This window comes from Balaenoptera borealis, assembly GCF_965194805.1.
Source record: "Balaenoptera borealis genome assembly, chromosome: 10".
In the NCBI taxonomy this organism is placed as follows: domain Eukaryota; kingdom Metazoa; phylum Chordata; class Mammalia; order Artiodactyla; family Balaenopteridae; genus Balaenoptera; species Balaenoptera borealis.
In genome coordinates this window covers 9961599-9978398 of record NC_138874.1, presented here as the reverse complement: position 1 = coordinate 9978398, position 16800 = coordinate 9961599, and the positions used below count along the sequence as shown (strand labels likewise).

Below are 16800 nucleotides of genomic sequence, written 5' to 3'. Positions count from 1 at the left end.
AGGATGGCAGGAAATTAGGCTAAACAAGGAAGTGAAAGCAAGACTGTGATGGGCTCTGCGTGCTATACTAAGGAGTGTCTATTTTAATTGTGAGCAACGTGGAGGCATCAAGATGTTTTAGACAGGAGGCATTATGGAGGCTGGGACTGCAGTCGGGAGAGCCTGCTGGCTGACAGAACGGTTAGGGGTGAGTTAGTAAGGAAAGAAGGGATCTGCCATATTCGAAGTGTCCTTAGAAGCATGGTCCGAAACTGAGAACTCCTTTTTCTCTGAGACATGCTCTCAGCAGAAATTTGTAAAGGTGTGAGGGAGGCAGAATATGTCAGGGGAAGAAGCCAGGCAAAGGTGTGGTTCCAGAATAAATGTGTAGTCCCAGCCTAATTCCATGGGAAGCTCTGTGGCCCGAGCTGCACCGCAGAAACTGCCCCCCCCAACAGAGCCATTGCCATCAATCACGGGCTCTGAGCACCCTTCCCCAGTCGGCCAAGGGCACTCCTTGGGAGATGGGTGCAGATGTGAGTCCTCAGCAGCCAACATCTGCAGCAGACGGTGGACGGGGGGATCAGCTTGGTAGGGGATCTGGGCAGGGCACCAAACAGAATCACACCAAGACTGAAGAGTCTGAACTTTGAAATACAATACTCATTATTACTCATCTGACATTCAGTGAGTAACTAATGCCTTTCAGAGTTGGTAAATCTGTCACATGTGGGTTCTGAATTCCAAACTAAAACGTAAGCTTCTTGAGGGCAAGAAAAGGGTCATGTACTCCTCTGTGTCCGCCACGGTACCTGGTACTGTGCTAAGCATGCAGGAGCATCTCAAAACTTAGAATCTTTGGAAAAACAAAATGACAATAGTATTACATTAGAACTTTAAAATATATATATATATATATATGTATATATGCATATGTAAAACACACTAGCTAGATGAAGGACAAGTTACTACCTGATTAGGTAACTCCAATTCCATCTTTTGCTGAGTAGCTCTGGTGCCATGAAGACAAATAGCCAAAAGGGCTTCCAAAAGTCGTATGCCCTGAAGTGAGGTCTCACTTTCTCGATTCGTAAATACTTTTGCTTCCTCAGGAGCAGCTTCCGTGGCTGGAATTTGTTCCACGTTCATGGAAGAAATAGGCTGTGACTCCAATTTACCTAAACTGTCAGCACTCTTTTTCAGACTACCCAGTTCTGATGGTGTGGGGTCACTTTTCACAGTCAAAGACAATAAATCTTCCTTCACAGTGATCTCAGATTGAGAAGGTCTGTGTAAATCTTGGTTTTCATCTACATTTACATCCCCCTCCTTTTTCCCTTGCTCCTCTTCAGGACTTCTGAATAGTTCCTGTATTATCATAAATATTAATTTATGGCATACTCGGAAACCACCAAGCCTATAAAACTGTTTCTGGAAAACTGGACTCAACATGTAGATCCAATGACACATTGACCAAATGTCTGCTGCTTGGTGCATGTGTTTGGGAGAGGGCAGGACGAGGCTCTCGAGAGAGAAACATGGCAGCATGTGTTGCAAAGGCTCGCTCGCTGTACTGTCGTAGCCAGAAGTATCTTCTGAATCATTGGCTGACTCTCTATCAGATTCTGCTTCTTTACTTACGCACAAGAACGCCACACAGAGGAAGAGGTTTATCGTGTTGATATGAACATCCTGGGTGACAGACTTCCGTTTCTTTGGATAAGCATCTTTGAGGCGGGCATAAAATTTGCTAAGACTCTGAGAATCTGAATAAGCTTGCTGGTTGTACAAAGTACTGACATTTAAAGACGACAGCTCCTTCTGTTCAAGGTCTGTCCCATCAATACCTGGAATTGAAGAATCTTTCTGTTGTTGCCCTAGGCTGATTATCAGAGTTTCAAATGCTTTTAGCGAGTGATTTCGAATACCATCTAAGTAATTTAATTCAATTATTTGGTTCACTCCATTACAACTTAAAAACAAATCTCTTATTACCCTGTGAGAGAAAAAAAAAATACAAGAGCTTTTACATATAGCAACATCATTTATAAGTAGGTACATATACTATTTAAATATGTCATTGCTGCAAATACTAAACACTACCTATTTCAACTCATCAATTATCTGGCTGAAGTCCTCAGATATGACCAGGATCTCAAGTGGCTTTCTAGTTACTTTTACATCCTTCTTCAAACACTCCAGCAGCATTTGAAAAGAACAGATTACAACGTATCTCAAGTTAAACGAAGCAACGCATCTCAAGTTAAACGAAGCAACACATCTCAAGTTAAGTTAAACGAAGCGCATTTTTCTCCAAATGGCAAATTTCTCTATAAATTCTCAGTGCCACAGCCACCATCACATTTGAGATGGACACTCCGGAAGCCCGGAGGCATTTGTGTGTCCATTTGTTTGTCTGCCTGATGGTTCACCCAGGACTTCTGTTGGTTTTAAATCTGTATGTCACACAGGGAAAGAACCAAACTGCAGATGTGAAGTTTTTCAGCTCTGTCTCAGGTAAGACTCACAGATCTGGATCCCTGTCCAGAAACAGGCTAAGGAGTTACAAGCTTTCAAAGCAAAGTCAGTTCTATTTAAACAATGTCAGAATGTCAGGAATTTAAAAAAAAAAGATTGTAAAGATAATGATCACAGATGGGTTGTATTTTATTACTTTTTTTAAATGGTACATGCATTAATTTGAAAGGCCAAACTACCCATCAGAAGCAAGCTTTATTTATAAGACTATTTTTTAAGTATCAGAGTTGAAAATCACAAAATCTGCAAAACTGGGCTTCCCTGGTGGCGCAGTGGTTGAGAATCTGCCTGCTAATGCAGGGGACACGGGTTCAAGCCCTGGTCTGGGAAGATCCCACATGCCGCGGAGCAACTAAGCCTGTGAGCCACAACTACTGAGCCCGCGCGTCTGGAGCCTGTGCTCCGCGATGGGAGAGGCCACGACAGTGAGAGGCCCGCGCACCGCGATGAAGAGTGGCCCCTGCTTGCCGCAACTACAGAAAGCCCTCGCACAGAAACGAAGACCCAACACAGCCAAAAAAAAAAAAAAATTAATTAATTAATTAAAAAAAAAATCTGCAAAACTCATTGATGGGATTCTAAGTAATTTTAATTTTCTTCATTTTGCTTATCTGTATTTTCCACATATATTGCTTAGGCAATAAATGTAGATATGGTATTTAAAAAATCATAATTCCCTTAATTTCACTACCTCCATAAATAATTATCATTTTATGTATATGCATATTTTACCTAGTTGTAAATAAGCGGATGATATTTTTATTTTTTTATTTTATTGATAAAATATTATAAGCATTTTTTCATGTCCCAACATGATCCTTTTAAACATTATTTTTTAATGGCTAATAATATTACATCAAGAAAATATAAAATAATTAATTTAACCTTGCCCCTGCTGTTGGATATTTGTGTTGTGTCCATTTTTTTCTCAGAAATACATTTAAAACTTTACTTTTTTTCAGAGAAATTAAAATCAATGGCTCTATCCTCTTCTCTATGACCACCCCAGTAAAAACAAACAAATGAACAAATACATAAATGTTTAAAAAAAAATCTGACATGGGATGGGAATTTTTTGGTAGTTGTTAAACTAAAAATTAAATCCTAGGAAAAAATAAATAATAAAGATATTCAAAAGCGTACAATGAGAAAAAAATATCTACACACACACACACACACACACACACACACACACACACACACACACGAACCTTGATTTAAGCAGGGTAGGCAGAGTTTTTAAATAAATCTGAACCACTTCCTGGGGCAAACACTGGTTCTGATGGCTACATACATGAGTCTGAGCTGAAGTAATGCCGAGCTGTTGACAATGATGTGCTAATTCAACTCCTCTTTGGAGCACAGGATTAAATATGTAGTTATACAATTTCCACTGAACAACTATATTGCCTTTCTGCATTAAACTGGAAATGTGACTTGCAATCTGCACACTACATAATCTGTCTTCTTCAAAAACAAAATTCTGATAAGCCTCTAAGGCATCCCATTTCCACAACAAGTCTTCAGATCCACTGCTGGGCAGGATCCCTCGAAATCTGTAAGAAGGACTGGATAAACCTGAGGAAGGTTCAGCATCGCATGCGTTTCCCTGCAGGGTCTCTTCTAATTTGGCTAGTTGATCTGAGTCAACGGTACAAATATTGCAAGCTGCTTTCTTAGTTTTTTGTGGTATCTCGGCTCCTCCTAACTGATCCAAAATAAGTTTGTTGAGAATATTTAATATATGCTGCCGACAGTTTTTCAGTGCTGGCGATTTAAAAGCATAGAGCAAAGGAATGATCACAGATTTGGGATCCATACAACAGCATATGCCGATGTTCTGAACACCCGAGAGAATCTGGACGCACGTGCTGCTCAGGGAAGCCTGCTGCAGTAAGCGTAAACACTGGTGAGCACACACTGCAATGCAACAGCACCGCTCCGGGTAATACACGTCTCCATCTGCCGTCTCTTCAAACGGGCTTTTGGAAACTTGGTTTTTAAAAGCCGAAACCAGCAGACCTGAGAGATCTCTGTGGTGATGCATGAGGTGGGAATATTCACACCGTCTGTGCCTTTTTCTTGTACACATTGAATGATGAAGTTGCTCTGATTTCACTTTTTTGACAGTGCTCATTATTTTCATCACACTATTGATGAGGGCTTTCAAATGTTCTGAGGCCTCAGGAGGAACCCCATCTCTTACAACCAGCCACTCCATTTGAAGAACTGATGTTTCAAGTAAATGAAATCCATGATGCTGAATGAATTCTTGAACCAGATCCATGGCTTGACTGAAGAAGAAAGGATTTGAAGCTGCACTTTGAAGACAACAGATCAGGATCTGTAAAACTCCCTCTAGGAGCTCAGGTAAAAGAAGAGCTCTATGGCGATACTTGGAAAACACAAAATCTTCCTGAACCTCTTGTAGTGTTTTCTTTTGTCTTGGTGCAAAAGGGTCGGGCTGCTTTTCTAGGCAAGTTCTAATTTTTAAAGCTGCTCTAAGCAATTCCGTTAAATTTTTTCTAAGACTTTCTGGCATCATCTCTGCCATACTAATATCTACTGACATAAGATGCAACACTGTTCGAAAAAGCATCCGTTGAATCAAAGCCACCGGTTCTTCAGTCCAACCTGTAGAAACCATCCGACTCTCCAAATTGTCGCTGAGATTACAGCAGTTCCCAAAACCCACTAGGAACTCAGTCAGCGTGGGCACTACACTGGCGGCTAGAGCAGAATTATGATTCAAGGTAATGTCAAACTTACAAACTTTCTCTAATAAAGATAACAAAACGTGACATAAGTCAAATGGAGAATTGTGCATGTGACTGATGATAGACAAGGCCGCTGGCTCACTTAAAATGTCAGTGTTTGACTCCTGTCTTGGAATCTTCTCTCTGGAATTTTCCAAAGCCATGGTATCAGGAAGGGTCTGTTCTTTGGTTGATAAGTGGTCAAGCTTAGCTGTAAGGTGGTCTTCTTTAGGAGACTGTGTTACAAAATGCTTCAGCAGATGGGACCTTCTATGCTTAGTCATTACTATACTTTTGTCATCTGAATTGACTTCTGAATCTGAGGTGGAGAGCTGTGTCTTTCTTGCATCTCTTACAGAATAGCGATGGGTAGTTTTACGCTGCCGTCTGCTTTGTCGAAAAACATTTACTTCTGCAGAAACCTGACCGGCTGGGGCGCTTCCTTCTAAATATAATTTTTCCTGAGTAGATCTTTGAGAACTTGAGTTCTTTTCTTTGGTCAGGATTATATCAGCTGAGAACGGTAGATTAAAATCTAACAATATGAAGAAAGAAAATTTAGAATACCTTAATATGTTTTAAAACTCAGTTTGCATAGGTGATTACCCTCTTACTTATCATTCACTTTAGGAGTTTATCCTCAGTATATTTTTATTATGGGGCTGATTTCCTTTAGCCTTTTGTTATGTCTCTACTCCCCTTCCTCCCCTTATCACTTCACTTCCTTATCCCGCTCATGTTAAGTACCAGGTGGCACTGGTTCAAAGGATACAAATTGATTCTGAAAACAACATGGAGAACAGTGTTAGGAAAGTAGTGCTGGTATTTAGCGCTACTATTCCTACCACTTTACAAATCTCCTCCGATAATGCCATTAATTAAGACACGGGTATATTATATTCTCAAAACAGTATTTAGTTTATAGCCCTGATATAACTTAGAAACTTTAAGATTTTCTAAAATTATTTTTAAATCATACAGTAGATACCAAATGTTCTCCAAGACTGAGGTTAAAAGAGTTATTCATTCACAATATCTACGGCATGTGCTACGCACTGAACTAGGCACAGGTACAGGCATTCATTCCTGTTTCATCCTCAGTGCCTAGAACCTAGGGCTGCCGTGTGGTCACCACTCAATACCTATCTCTTAGGGAAATGAATAAATTTTCCATACTAATTAAAAAGATAATGAAATTGGTCTTTCCCTTTGCAATAACACGTAATAAGATCTATACGAAAGATATAGTTATAATTCAGAATGAATAAATTTAAAACTCTGTAAATAAAAGACTTGTGCTTTAATTAAGGGAGATTAAAAGGAGTCTGACAAATTCCATGTATGCAAAAGATGCAGGCAATGAAGACAACTTCCCCAAAAGGACACAAATTAGATTTCTTAAGTGATTAACAATTTGTGAATTCTATAAATTAAGAAGAAAACAAGAGCAGAATCAGTGAATCAACAAATAAGTAGGATAACAACATTACAAGAACTTAGGTAACTCCCTAAAAGAGAGCCCCATATCAGAAACACATTAAAAATGCATATATGGCATTAAAATACAATTCAGGAGATTTTTCTTTTTTTTTTTCAACCTGAGATATCCTTAAGCATCTCACAATTCGCATATTCCAGAAGTGGTCAAGGGGGAAAACTGTTAATCCCTCCACTGAAACATTTAAACTAAGTTTCATATACTTAATATGATATGTATACACATATTTTTATTTTTTCTGAATCAGAAATTAAAAGTATGTAGTGACCTTAAGTGTAATAATTCTACCAAGTCCTGAAACAAAATATTACTTCAAATTTATCCTTTAAAAGCAACAGTAGAAAAACTAAACTACAAAAGTCATTGACAGAGTACTGGTAATGGAAAGCAGCCTTTAAAATAAGCAAAGAATCTTTAATTTCCTTCTTCAAACTTTTCCCTCTCCATTTCTCAAATGTTAGGCTACATATCCAGATTTACTCCGTTTGCTAAGTGTTCTGCTTCTTCATCTATTTTCTAATCATCATTACATTCAAGGAATCCCCTAAGAAGGACCATGGTTTCTGTATTATTAGAAGAAATAAAAATGTATTTGCCTAAAGAATTTTTCATATTAAGTATCATACTAATATATACCATTCTGATTTTGAGCCGTATCAACCGTTACAGCAGAAGTAACTTTTCAATGGAACTTTTTTCCCCAGTGGAATTGTGATAACACAGGTGATATGATAAAGAAAAGAAACATACCTGTTGCCTTTTCTAGTTGAACAGGTATCTTCCATACCAGTGGAAGGAGTGACAGAAGAAGGGTAAGGAGTTCTTCTCTACATGTCAATGCCTGTATTAGAAATAAAAGAATCCTTCATGTTCCAAGGTCATGAAACACATTAATTCCTAATATTCTGTCTTAAATTGAACCAAAAAACTCCTTTTTCTTGAGAAGGAAGAATCAAGTTAACCTATTTTAAATCCAATTAAAGCTGCGATACTTTGCAACTTATAAACCCTGCCAATGACAGAAGAATGTAAGAGTATTTGACGGTATTTAGCACATTCTTGCTGATTTTTCCAAAAATAGCTGTTATTACCACCATGCACATTTGTAAGAATTCCTTACCTACAAAAAAAAAAAATTTGCTAGGTGCAAATGAAAAGTTAAGCCCTATTAATTAGCAAACCAATAACATAAGTTACTAGAAAACAAAGTCTTCATGCAGTTAAGTTTAAAACTCAGAGAACACAATTTTAAAAAGAGAATCTGACGTTATTAATAAAATAATATACCTAAAGAGAGAAAGACGTATTAGTGAAGGTCATCCAATAAATATTTATAGACTGCACACTAGGTCCACAGCATTTAATGTCTTACCCTTTCTGGAGGATATGGTCCAAGCCCTGCAGAAGGTCCCCTCATTTGGTCCATAGAATACATACACACAAAACAGTTAAAGAACAGAAGGCATGTAGTATGTGTACATACCCAGGTGTGGTACAGGCATTCAGTTTAGGAGTTAAGAAAAAGGAGCAATCATTATCAGTTAGAGGTGTGGAAGTGCTAGACCTGGAAACGTTGGGACATGGGTGGTCAAGGAATTAATGACAAATCAAGTTTAAATTCCTCACATCAATCAGTGGGGAGGGGGTCAGGGTGATACAATCAGACTTGCCACTATATAGAGGATGGAATTGGCAGGGAGGGGAAGGGATTGATCAGTGTCAGAGGCAGGGAAACAATACAGATGAGAGATAATAATGATCTGAAGCCTCGGATAGTAAAATTGAAGAGGAGGAGACATATTTGAGAAACTGTGAGGGAGAACTGAAATGACTTGCAGTATATGACTGCATACCTGTCAGGTATGACTTGCATACCTGTCAGGTATGACACTGGGAGGAAAAAAAAAAAAGATCAAAAAGAACTTGAAGGTTTCTGGTTTAGGCCACTAGGCAACTGATAATAGTCACCAAGGCAGGAAATTTAGCAGTGGTGTCAGGTTGGGGTAAAGATAATGGATTCACTTTTTAGACATACTGAGTTTGAGATGTCTGTAAGATATCCAAATGGAGAGAGCTTTTTAGTAAACAGCTGGATATACAGAATTGGAGCTTAAGAAAAAGATGTGAAGTAAATAAAAAGACTGGGGAGTCATCAGGGCAGAGGTTAAGGACATGGGTGAGATTTCCTAGGGAGAGTATGCAGGAGGACAAGAGAATTCTACCCAGAATGGAGCTCTGGAGAACAACATTGAAAGAACTGTGGACGGTGGACCTGAAGAGCAGCCTGCGAAGGAGACTGAGAAGTAGCTTCCCCCAAAGAGAAGCAGAACAAGAAATATCAAGGGAAGAGAGCAGTTCAGGGAAGAAAGGTCAACCAGGTCAAGAGTTGTTGTTCTTTAATTGTGTAAGATGATGGCAGGAAAGTATTTAGCAAGTAGAGGGTCACTGGTGACCTTAACAAACACAGTTTTAATGGAGTGATGAGGGTGCAGGTCAGATTACAATAGGCTGAAGAGTCGAAGGGAATGAGAAAGCAGAGACATAGATTCAGACTATCACTTTCTAGTGTCCTGGTTATGAAAAGCCTCAAAATTCTGCAAAAGTAAAATGTAAACTCCTTCTCAGGCTTGGAAGACCTTTCATGACACGATTCCTACTGACTTGTCCGGTTGTAGCTCCCATCACCACATCTGACCCCTCCCCACATGTCCAGCTATTAAGGGTTTCCTGAACACCACTGGTCTTTGCAAACGTCTTCCTCACATACACTGCTCTTGCAATTCTCTCACCATCCTCCCGTCTGCCAAATGCCAACTCATTCCTCAGGTCTTAATTCCTCTGTGGGGAGACTTCTCTAATCCCCCCTAAGTCAAGTTGGGTTTCACGCCTCTAATTTAGTACAGCAACCAACTTGCTGAACGGTTAATGTCTGAATGCCCGTTTTCCTCTTTCATTCATTCAACAAATACTTATTGAGCCCCTACTATGTGCCAGACGCTTTGGATGTAGTGGTGAACAAGGAAGACGATACTCACATCCTTACAAAGCTGACACTCTAGCAGGGGAGACAGAAAATAATGGGCACAGATAAGAGAATTTCAGACAGAATGCTGTGCGATGGAGAAAATTAAACAGGAGAGGGATGACAGAGTGATGGAAAGGGGAACATTTAAACTGGCTGGTCAGGATGGGCCACTTGAGCAGCTACTTAACTGATGAGAAGGAAGAATCCATGCAAAGACAGGGAAGCAAAGGGCTCATAGGAAGTATATAAAGGGCTGGGAATGGATTTGACTTTTTCATAGAAGAGCAGGCAGTCCAGTGTGGCTGAAGCATAGCATGGGGGAGGGCGCTAGGAGATAAGCCTGGAAGGTCAGCGAGGTGGACAGTGCCAGATCCAATGTGGCCTTGGGCGTCATGTGAAGGAGTTTGGATTTATCTCTAAATACGATGGGAAACTTTTCCAAACATACTTCCCAGGCCTCTCTCAGAGCATGAACTCCAGGGCTCAGGCTCTAGTCCTTAGCAATCACCTCCCTTTTCTGCCACTCAATGCCTAGTACGTAGTCAGATATCCATAAACATTACCTGCATGAATGACTTTGAATTCTGGATGTGAAGTAAAAATTATATCAAAGGGCCCCATTTTTATGTGCTTTACTTCAGAATTAATAAGACTAAAGATGTCTATATAACATTCACACGTATAGCTTGTACTCTGTATGTATCTCAACATTTTTTAAGATGCCAGCAAAAGATACATAGTCTTTTAAAAAAAATGTAAACCAATTTTGGGCAGGTCATTCCTGCAGAGTCCTCCTAAGCTGAGTCTTTATCTTTAGCAGATGAACTAATAACTTTCTAACAGAGCTTGGTGAAACCTCAAGGGTGTGTGAAGAAGTGCTATAGACACGCTGTCCTTATAATTCAGCCCTCGTTTCCCCACAGTACACTGGCAAATCACCACTGCTGTGTGAGCTGGCATTCCTGCCCCTGGCCTCTGCAACACGCGGCCTGGAACTTCTCTCGCTCCTTCCCACTTAGCTCAGGGCTCAATATGCCAAATTAGGCAATACGTGACACAAACAGATCCATTCCTTGGCTATTCCTAGACTGTCCAATCTACAGAAATCATACTACTCCTCATTTAATACTTACACTTTTATGTTTCCCCCTGTGCAGGGAAAATGACTGTGTCATACATTTTTAAATTCCCCGTACCAATAATAAACAGTGAAATCACTCTCATCCAGGTAGTAAGAAGCATATTGTAAGTACCTACCAGGTTCCAGGCACCATCCCTTTCACAATTCTATTGTTTTGACTGGATTTTATATTAACTACGTATCCTAACCATCCAGAAGTAGTGGTGGCAGGATGGGAGAGAAAGGGCAAGTTTATTGGGGGGAAAGGTTGAGATCCCAAACCAGAGGTGATGTTTAGGAAGCTACAAAGGCAGGTGGGCACCAGACCAAGGACCTCAGGATGACATGCTAAGGAACGTGGAATGAAGTTATTTTAATTGGTATTAATGGTATTACTTTTAATTTTGACATGGTAATTAAATTTAATGTTCCTGACATAGCAGAAATATGTTATTTATTCATTCATTCATTCATTCATTCATTCATTCATTTTGGCCGTGCTGCACAGCATGCAGGATCTTAGTTCCCCAACCAGGAACTGAACCTGCACCCTCTGCAGAGGAAGCACAGAGGCTTAACCACTGGACCGCCAGGGAAGTCCCAAGTGCTATTTATTTAAGTCCTTTATTTCTTCTATCAGAATTTTATAATTATTTCTAAAATATGTGTATCTATACATACATATGTGAACATTTCTTCAATAGTACTGTAAACAGAATCTTTTTAAAATTTCCTAGCTATATAGCTTTAGCTAAAGGAAACAATATATTTGACTTATATTCCACAACTTTGCTGAACAGTTTTCGGGATGATCTTTCGGATTTTTCTGTACACATCACTTAAAAAATTTTTATTTCTCCATCTTTCTCACATTTAGCTGTCATTACTTTCATACTCCACTTTACTATCGAATGTTTTTAAAACGTGATGTCAAACAGAATAGTAATAAAAAGTTATTCTTATATTGGTTCTATTACAAAGCTTCTTATTAAAAATAATTTTGGTTTTTCTATACAAACAGCTCATACAACTCAACAACAAAAAAACAACCCAATCGAAAAATGGGCAGAAGACCTAAACAGACATTTCTCCAAAGAAGACATACAGATGGCCCACAGGCATATGAAAGATGCTCATCATCAGTAATTATTAGAGAAATGCAAATCAAAACTACAATGAGGTACCACCTCACACCAGTCAGAATGGCCATCATCAGAAAATCCACAAATAACAAATGCTGGAGAAGGTGTGGAGAAAAGGGAACCCTCTTGCACTGTTGGTGGGAATGTAAATTGGTGCAGCCACTATGGAAAACCAGTATGGAGGTTCGTCAAGAAACGAAAAATAGATGTGCCATGTAATCCAGCAATCCTACTCCTGGGCATATATCCAGATAAAACTATAATTCAAAAAGATACATGCACCCCTATGTTCATAGCAGCACTATTCACAATAGCCAAGACATGGAAACAACCTAAATGCCTATGGACAGATGAATTGATAAAGAAGATGTTGTACATATACATACAACGGAATACTACTCAGCCAAAAAGAATGAAATAATGTCATTTGCAGCAAGATGGATGGACCTAGAGATGATCATACTAAGTGAAGTCAGAAAGGGAAAGACAAATACCACAGGATATCACTTATATGTGGAATCTAAAATAGGACATAAATGAACTTATCTATGAAACAGAAACAGAGTCACAGACATAGAGAACAGACTTGTGGTTGCCAAGGGGGAGAGGGGGTGGGGAAGGGATAGATTGGGAGTTCGGGGTTAGCAGATGCAAACGATTATACATAGAATGGATGAACAACAAGGTCCTACTGTATAGCCCAGGGAACTATATTCAATATCATATGATAAATCATAATGGAAAAGAATATGAAAAGGAATGTATATATGTATAACTGAATCACTTTGCTGTACAGCAGAAGTTAACACAACATTGTAAATCAACTATACTTCAATAAAATAAATTTTTAAATTTTTTTTGGTTTTTCTACTCTTTGTATATGAAACCCTCTATGAATTTATTTTTAGAGTTTTTGTCAAGAATAGATGAATTCTGTCAAATGTTATTCTGATGTCTCAGGTTAACTGTATGTACTGTTTCTCCTAATGATGTCAAACATCATGCTAATAGTTTTTCTTGCATTAGACCAGGAGTTGCAAACTCACTTTGTAAAGGGCCAGAATGTAAATATTTTAGGCTTTGTGAGTCATATATGGTCTGTATTGCATATTCTTGTTTCTTTTAACAATGCTTTAAAAACGCCAAAACTCTTCTTAGCTTGTGTGCTGCTCACAAACAGATCACTGACAGCAGGATTTGGCCTGTAGGCCATAGCTCACCCAACCAGCTGCCGTTCCCTCTCCTCCTCCTCTCCCATCAAAAATGGTTATTAAATGGCTGCAATACTCTTAGTTAAGACTCCAGGAAGACTTAAGGTGGTACCTAGTAGACCCTGTTAGCTAGACAAAAGTACTACTAAGAATCCTGAAGGCGTTGTTCCACACAAGCCTTACATGCCCAAGGTAGAGAGAGGTCTGTATCAAAAACAATTATAGATGTGGCTTTGGGGGCATGGAGTGAACTCCACTAAGGTTCAGAAGAAACTCACAATATTTTTCAAGAAGTTGTATTACTAAAAAATACTAACAGCTTGGACTAAAAGGGGCAGAGAGATTAAAATGATGAGACTTCTGGGCACCCACTTTTTTACAGGCAGGAGGCAGGATGAGAAAGCTGAAATTATGGGCTATCTATTCTGGAAAAGAGAGGACATCTCAGAGGGTGGAGCCAAGAGTCCTGGAGAACCAGAGACTAGGGAACCACTCCTAAGGAATAGAAACATATTTCCTGCTTCCAGAGCAAGATGTGTGATAACGCACACCTGGCTGCATTTCAGTGGATTAATGGCTGCCATGTGCCTCCTGTCACCTGCTTGTTGAATACAAGTATGTAGCGTGGTTAACTTGTTCCTATCTCATCATTGTGTGCAGGGTGTGCGGGGGGCAGATAACTTGTCTTTTTACTCACAAGCCTCTCAATCAAGAAGAGCTGCAACCAAAGTACTGCACCTGGAAGCCCCGAGTGCATCCGGAAGTGACGCACATCGTGAGCTCATGGACTTCGGGCCTGATGCCACTGTGGAGCATTACTTTGAGAGTTCTGGTAGGGAGGGGGTGTGGGAGGGACGCTAATAATCGTGGCCGGAGGGGAGACTATGGTAGATAAAACATGGCCACAAGTCATTTCCTCCCATCAAGTGCTGGACTCTATGTTCCCATCTCTTAAACCTGTGCCGGCCTTGTGACTTGCTTTGACCAACAGAATGCGGCAGAAGTGAGATTATGTACTTCCTGCAGCTTCCCCCTCAATCTCTTAGAATGCTTCCACCCATGGAAAGAAGCTCAGACTAGCCTCCTGAAAGATGAGAGGCTGCGTGGGTGAGAACTGAGGCAGCCTGGCCAACGGCCCCATCCGACAGCCCTCAGTCTTCTGCCAACCAACTGCACATTCGGATGTAAGCCCCGCCGACACCACAGGAGCAGAGCCTGTGATCCCAGCTGAGCCTGTCTGAACTGCTCCAGAATCATGAGCAAATAAGTCATTGTTTTATGCCACTAAGTTTTTGGAATGTGGTTTGTTACACAGCAATCAACTGATGTACCCGTTGCTCCTATCTAGTAGCCTGGGTGCAAAGGGAGATAATGCAGTGGATCACCTACTGCTGTCCAGTGGCTAACACTTCCACTGCACTCATCCTCCCACTCCTCCAACAAGTAGGAATGCCAGCATCCCCTACACTCCCCCTCATCCCTGCCAGACCAACCATACATAGATAAATCCTGGCATGTGTGTAAATCTGTAGAACTGTAGAACTGGATGTAGAATCTGTAGAACTAGACGTAGTAAGTTAAAGTTTATTTTATTATTATTACCTTTACTAAATTTCAAAGTTTGCATTATTCTCCAAGAGAAGCAATTCTTGCTAATAATATTATCAATGACGGACTCGTCCAATCTGAAGAATACTTTTCATTGCCTATTCTCTTACTTAAAAACCTCCCCAATATTGTGAGAATAAAATTAAGACTCCTTACTACGGCAGACAAGGCTTGCCATCACATGGTCTATGCCTGCCAGTCTCCCGACTAGCCAACCCCCCACATGCAGCCTTTGCTCTTACCCTACTAGCTGATCTTTCTCCAACCCTCAGTGTGTTTGCATTTGCAGTTCCCTTGGTCTAATGCCCCCTCCCCCTTTACACTGCCAATCCCTATTTAGACATGTCAATTTCTCTAAGAAGCATTTCCTGAGGACTCTCTCCTTTACATTCCCCAAATACTTTCACACTGATTTGTCACCATTAAAAAAATATATATCTGTCCATCCCTTCAAAAGCTATGAGCTCCCAGTAAAGACAGTCTCTGCTCTTGTATTTCTGCATCTAGCAGAGGTGCGAGCACATAGTAGGTACTTAATGGTCTGCTGAGTAAACCAGTGAATGAACTGTGTAGCCACAGTTTTAAAAGTCTGATATTTTCCAATTATACTTATTTTATGTATTATTATGACAGGCCGTTTATATAGTACTATATATTAAAGTGACAATGCTACAGAAATGTAAGAAGAATAAAGTACTCTCTTACACATAAAATAGCTATTTTTTAAATTACATTTTGTCCACAAATGTACAGCCTCTTTCAGTAAAACTTCATATTTTACTCAGCAAAATAAGTAACAACTTTATAGAACATCCATAGAATGTGAATAGGTATGGAAATTATACATACTGGAAATTTTTAAAGTATATTTATAACACATGGTTGTGTATATTAGCTCTTTTTTGGTATATTGTATTGGTAATAAATCATGCAATTTTCTACCGATTACATTAGAATTGAGCTATATATACGTTCATAATTAGGGTACAGAAGAAATTAGAAACCATTATTATCAAATATTACCTGGAAACAAATCATTTTTATGTTGGAAGAGATCTTTTAAGTCATCCAACTAGATGTATTTATGTTATTGATGAGGATACTGAGATCTGGAGCAATTAAGTCACTAAAGCCACCCATCTGGTTGATATTGGTACCAAGATTAAAAAATCAAGGATAATTGTTACTTTTTAGGCTGGGTAGTTTTCAAATTTACAAGTTTAAAACTTGTAAAGGTCTCAGTATAGGTCCACTCTATCTTTAACCATTAAAAAGGTTATGTTTTTTCTATTTAAGCAGAGCATTTTTTCCCTAAGAATAAGTAGATTAACATGTCTGTATATAATAAATTATGACCAAATGGGGTTTATCCCAGGAATGCAAAGTTGCTTCAACATTTAGAAACCATCAATGTAATTCACCTACATTAATAGGAAGATAATATGAGAGTCTGAATAGACACAGAAAAGGCACTTGACAAAATCCAACATCCATTCAGGATAGGAACTCTCAACAAACTGGAAGTAAAAGAGAACTTCCTCATTGTGATAAAAAGCATCTAGGAAAAATCTAGAGCTGACATCAGATTTAATGGTGAGATACTGAACATTTTTCCCTAAGGTCGACACAAGGCAGGATGTCCACTACCATCACTTCCATCCACCTTTGTACGAGAAGCCAGTGCAAAAGGCAAGAAAATGAAATAAAAGGACTAAAAATTTGAAAAGAAGTGAAATTATCATTATTTACAGATGACATGATTGTTTACACAGAAAATCCTAAGGAAACCACAGAAAAACTTTAAGATGGATAAATAAATTTAGCAAAAGCATAGGACACAAGGTCAACGTACAAAAATCAACTGTATTTCTATGAGCAGTATACAGAAAAATAAAAATTTTAAATGCCATTTATAATGTCATA

At 39.2% G+C, this 16800-nt stretch overlaps 1 protein-coding gene across 4 annotated transcripts in view; it reads right to left on the bottom strand.

Moving 5' to 3' along the window:
• Positions 1-16800, bottom strand: part of LYST (lysosomal trafficking regulator) — a 188797-nt gene that overhangs the window by 139012 nt on the left and 32985 nt on the right. For all 4 annotated transcript variants that reach the window (XM_082407545.1, XM_082407547.1, XM_082407546.1 and 1 more), the window contains 3 exons: positions 7522-7612; positions 3729-5808; positions 952-1975 (listed from right to left, as the gene is read on the bottom strand). In XM_082407545.1, the coding sequence (XP_082263671.1) occupies positions 952-1975; positions 3729-5808; positions 7522-7612 (3195 nt within the window). The remainder of the gene's footprint in view (positions 1-951; positions 1976-3728; positions 5809-7521; positions 7613-16800) is intronic.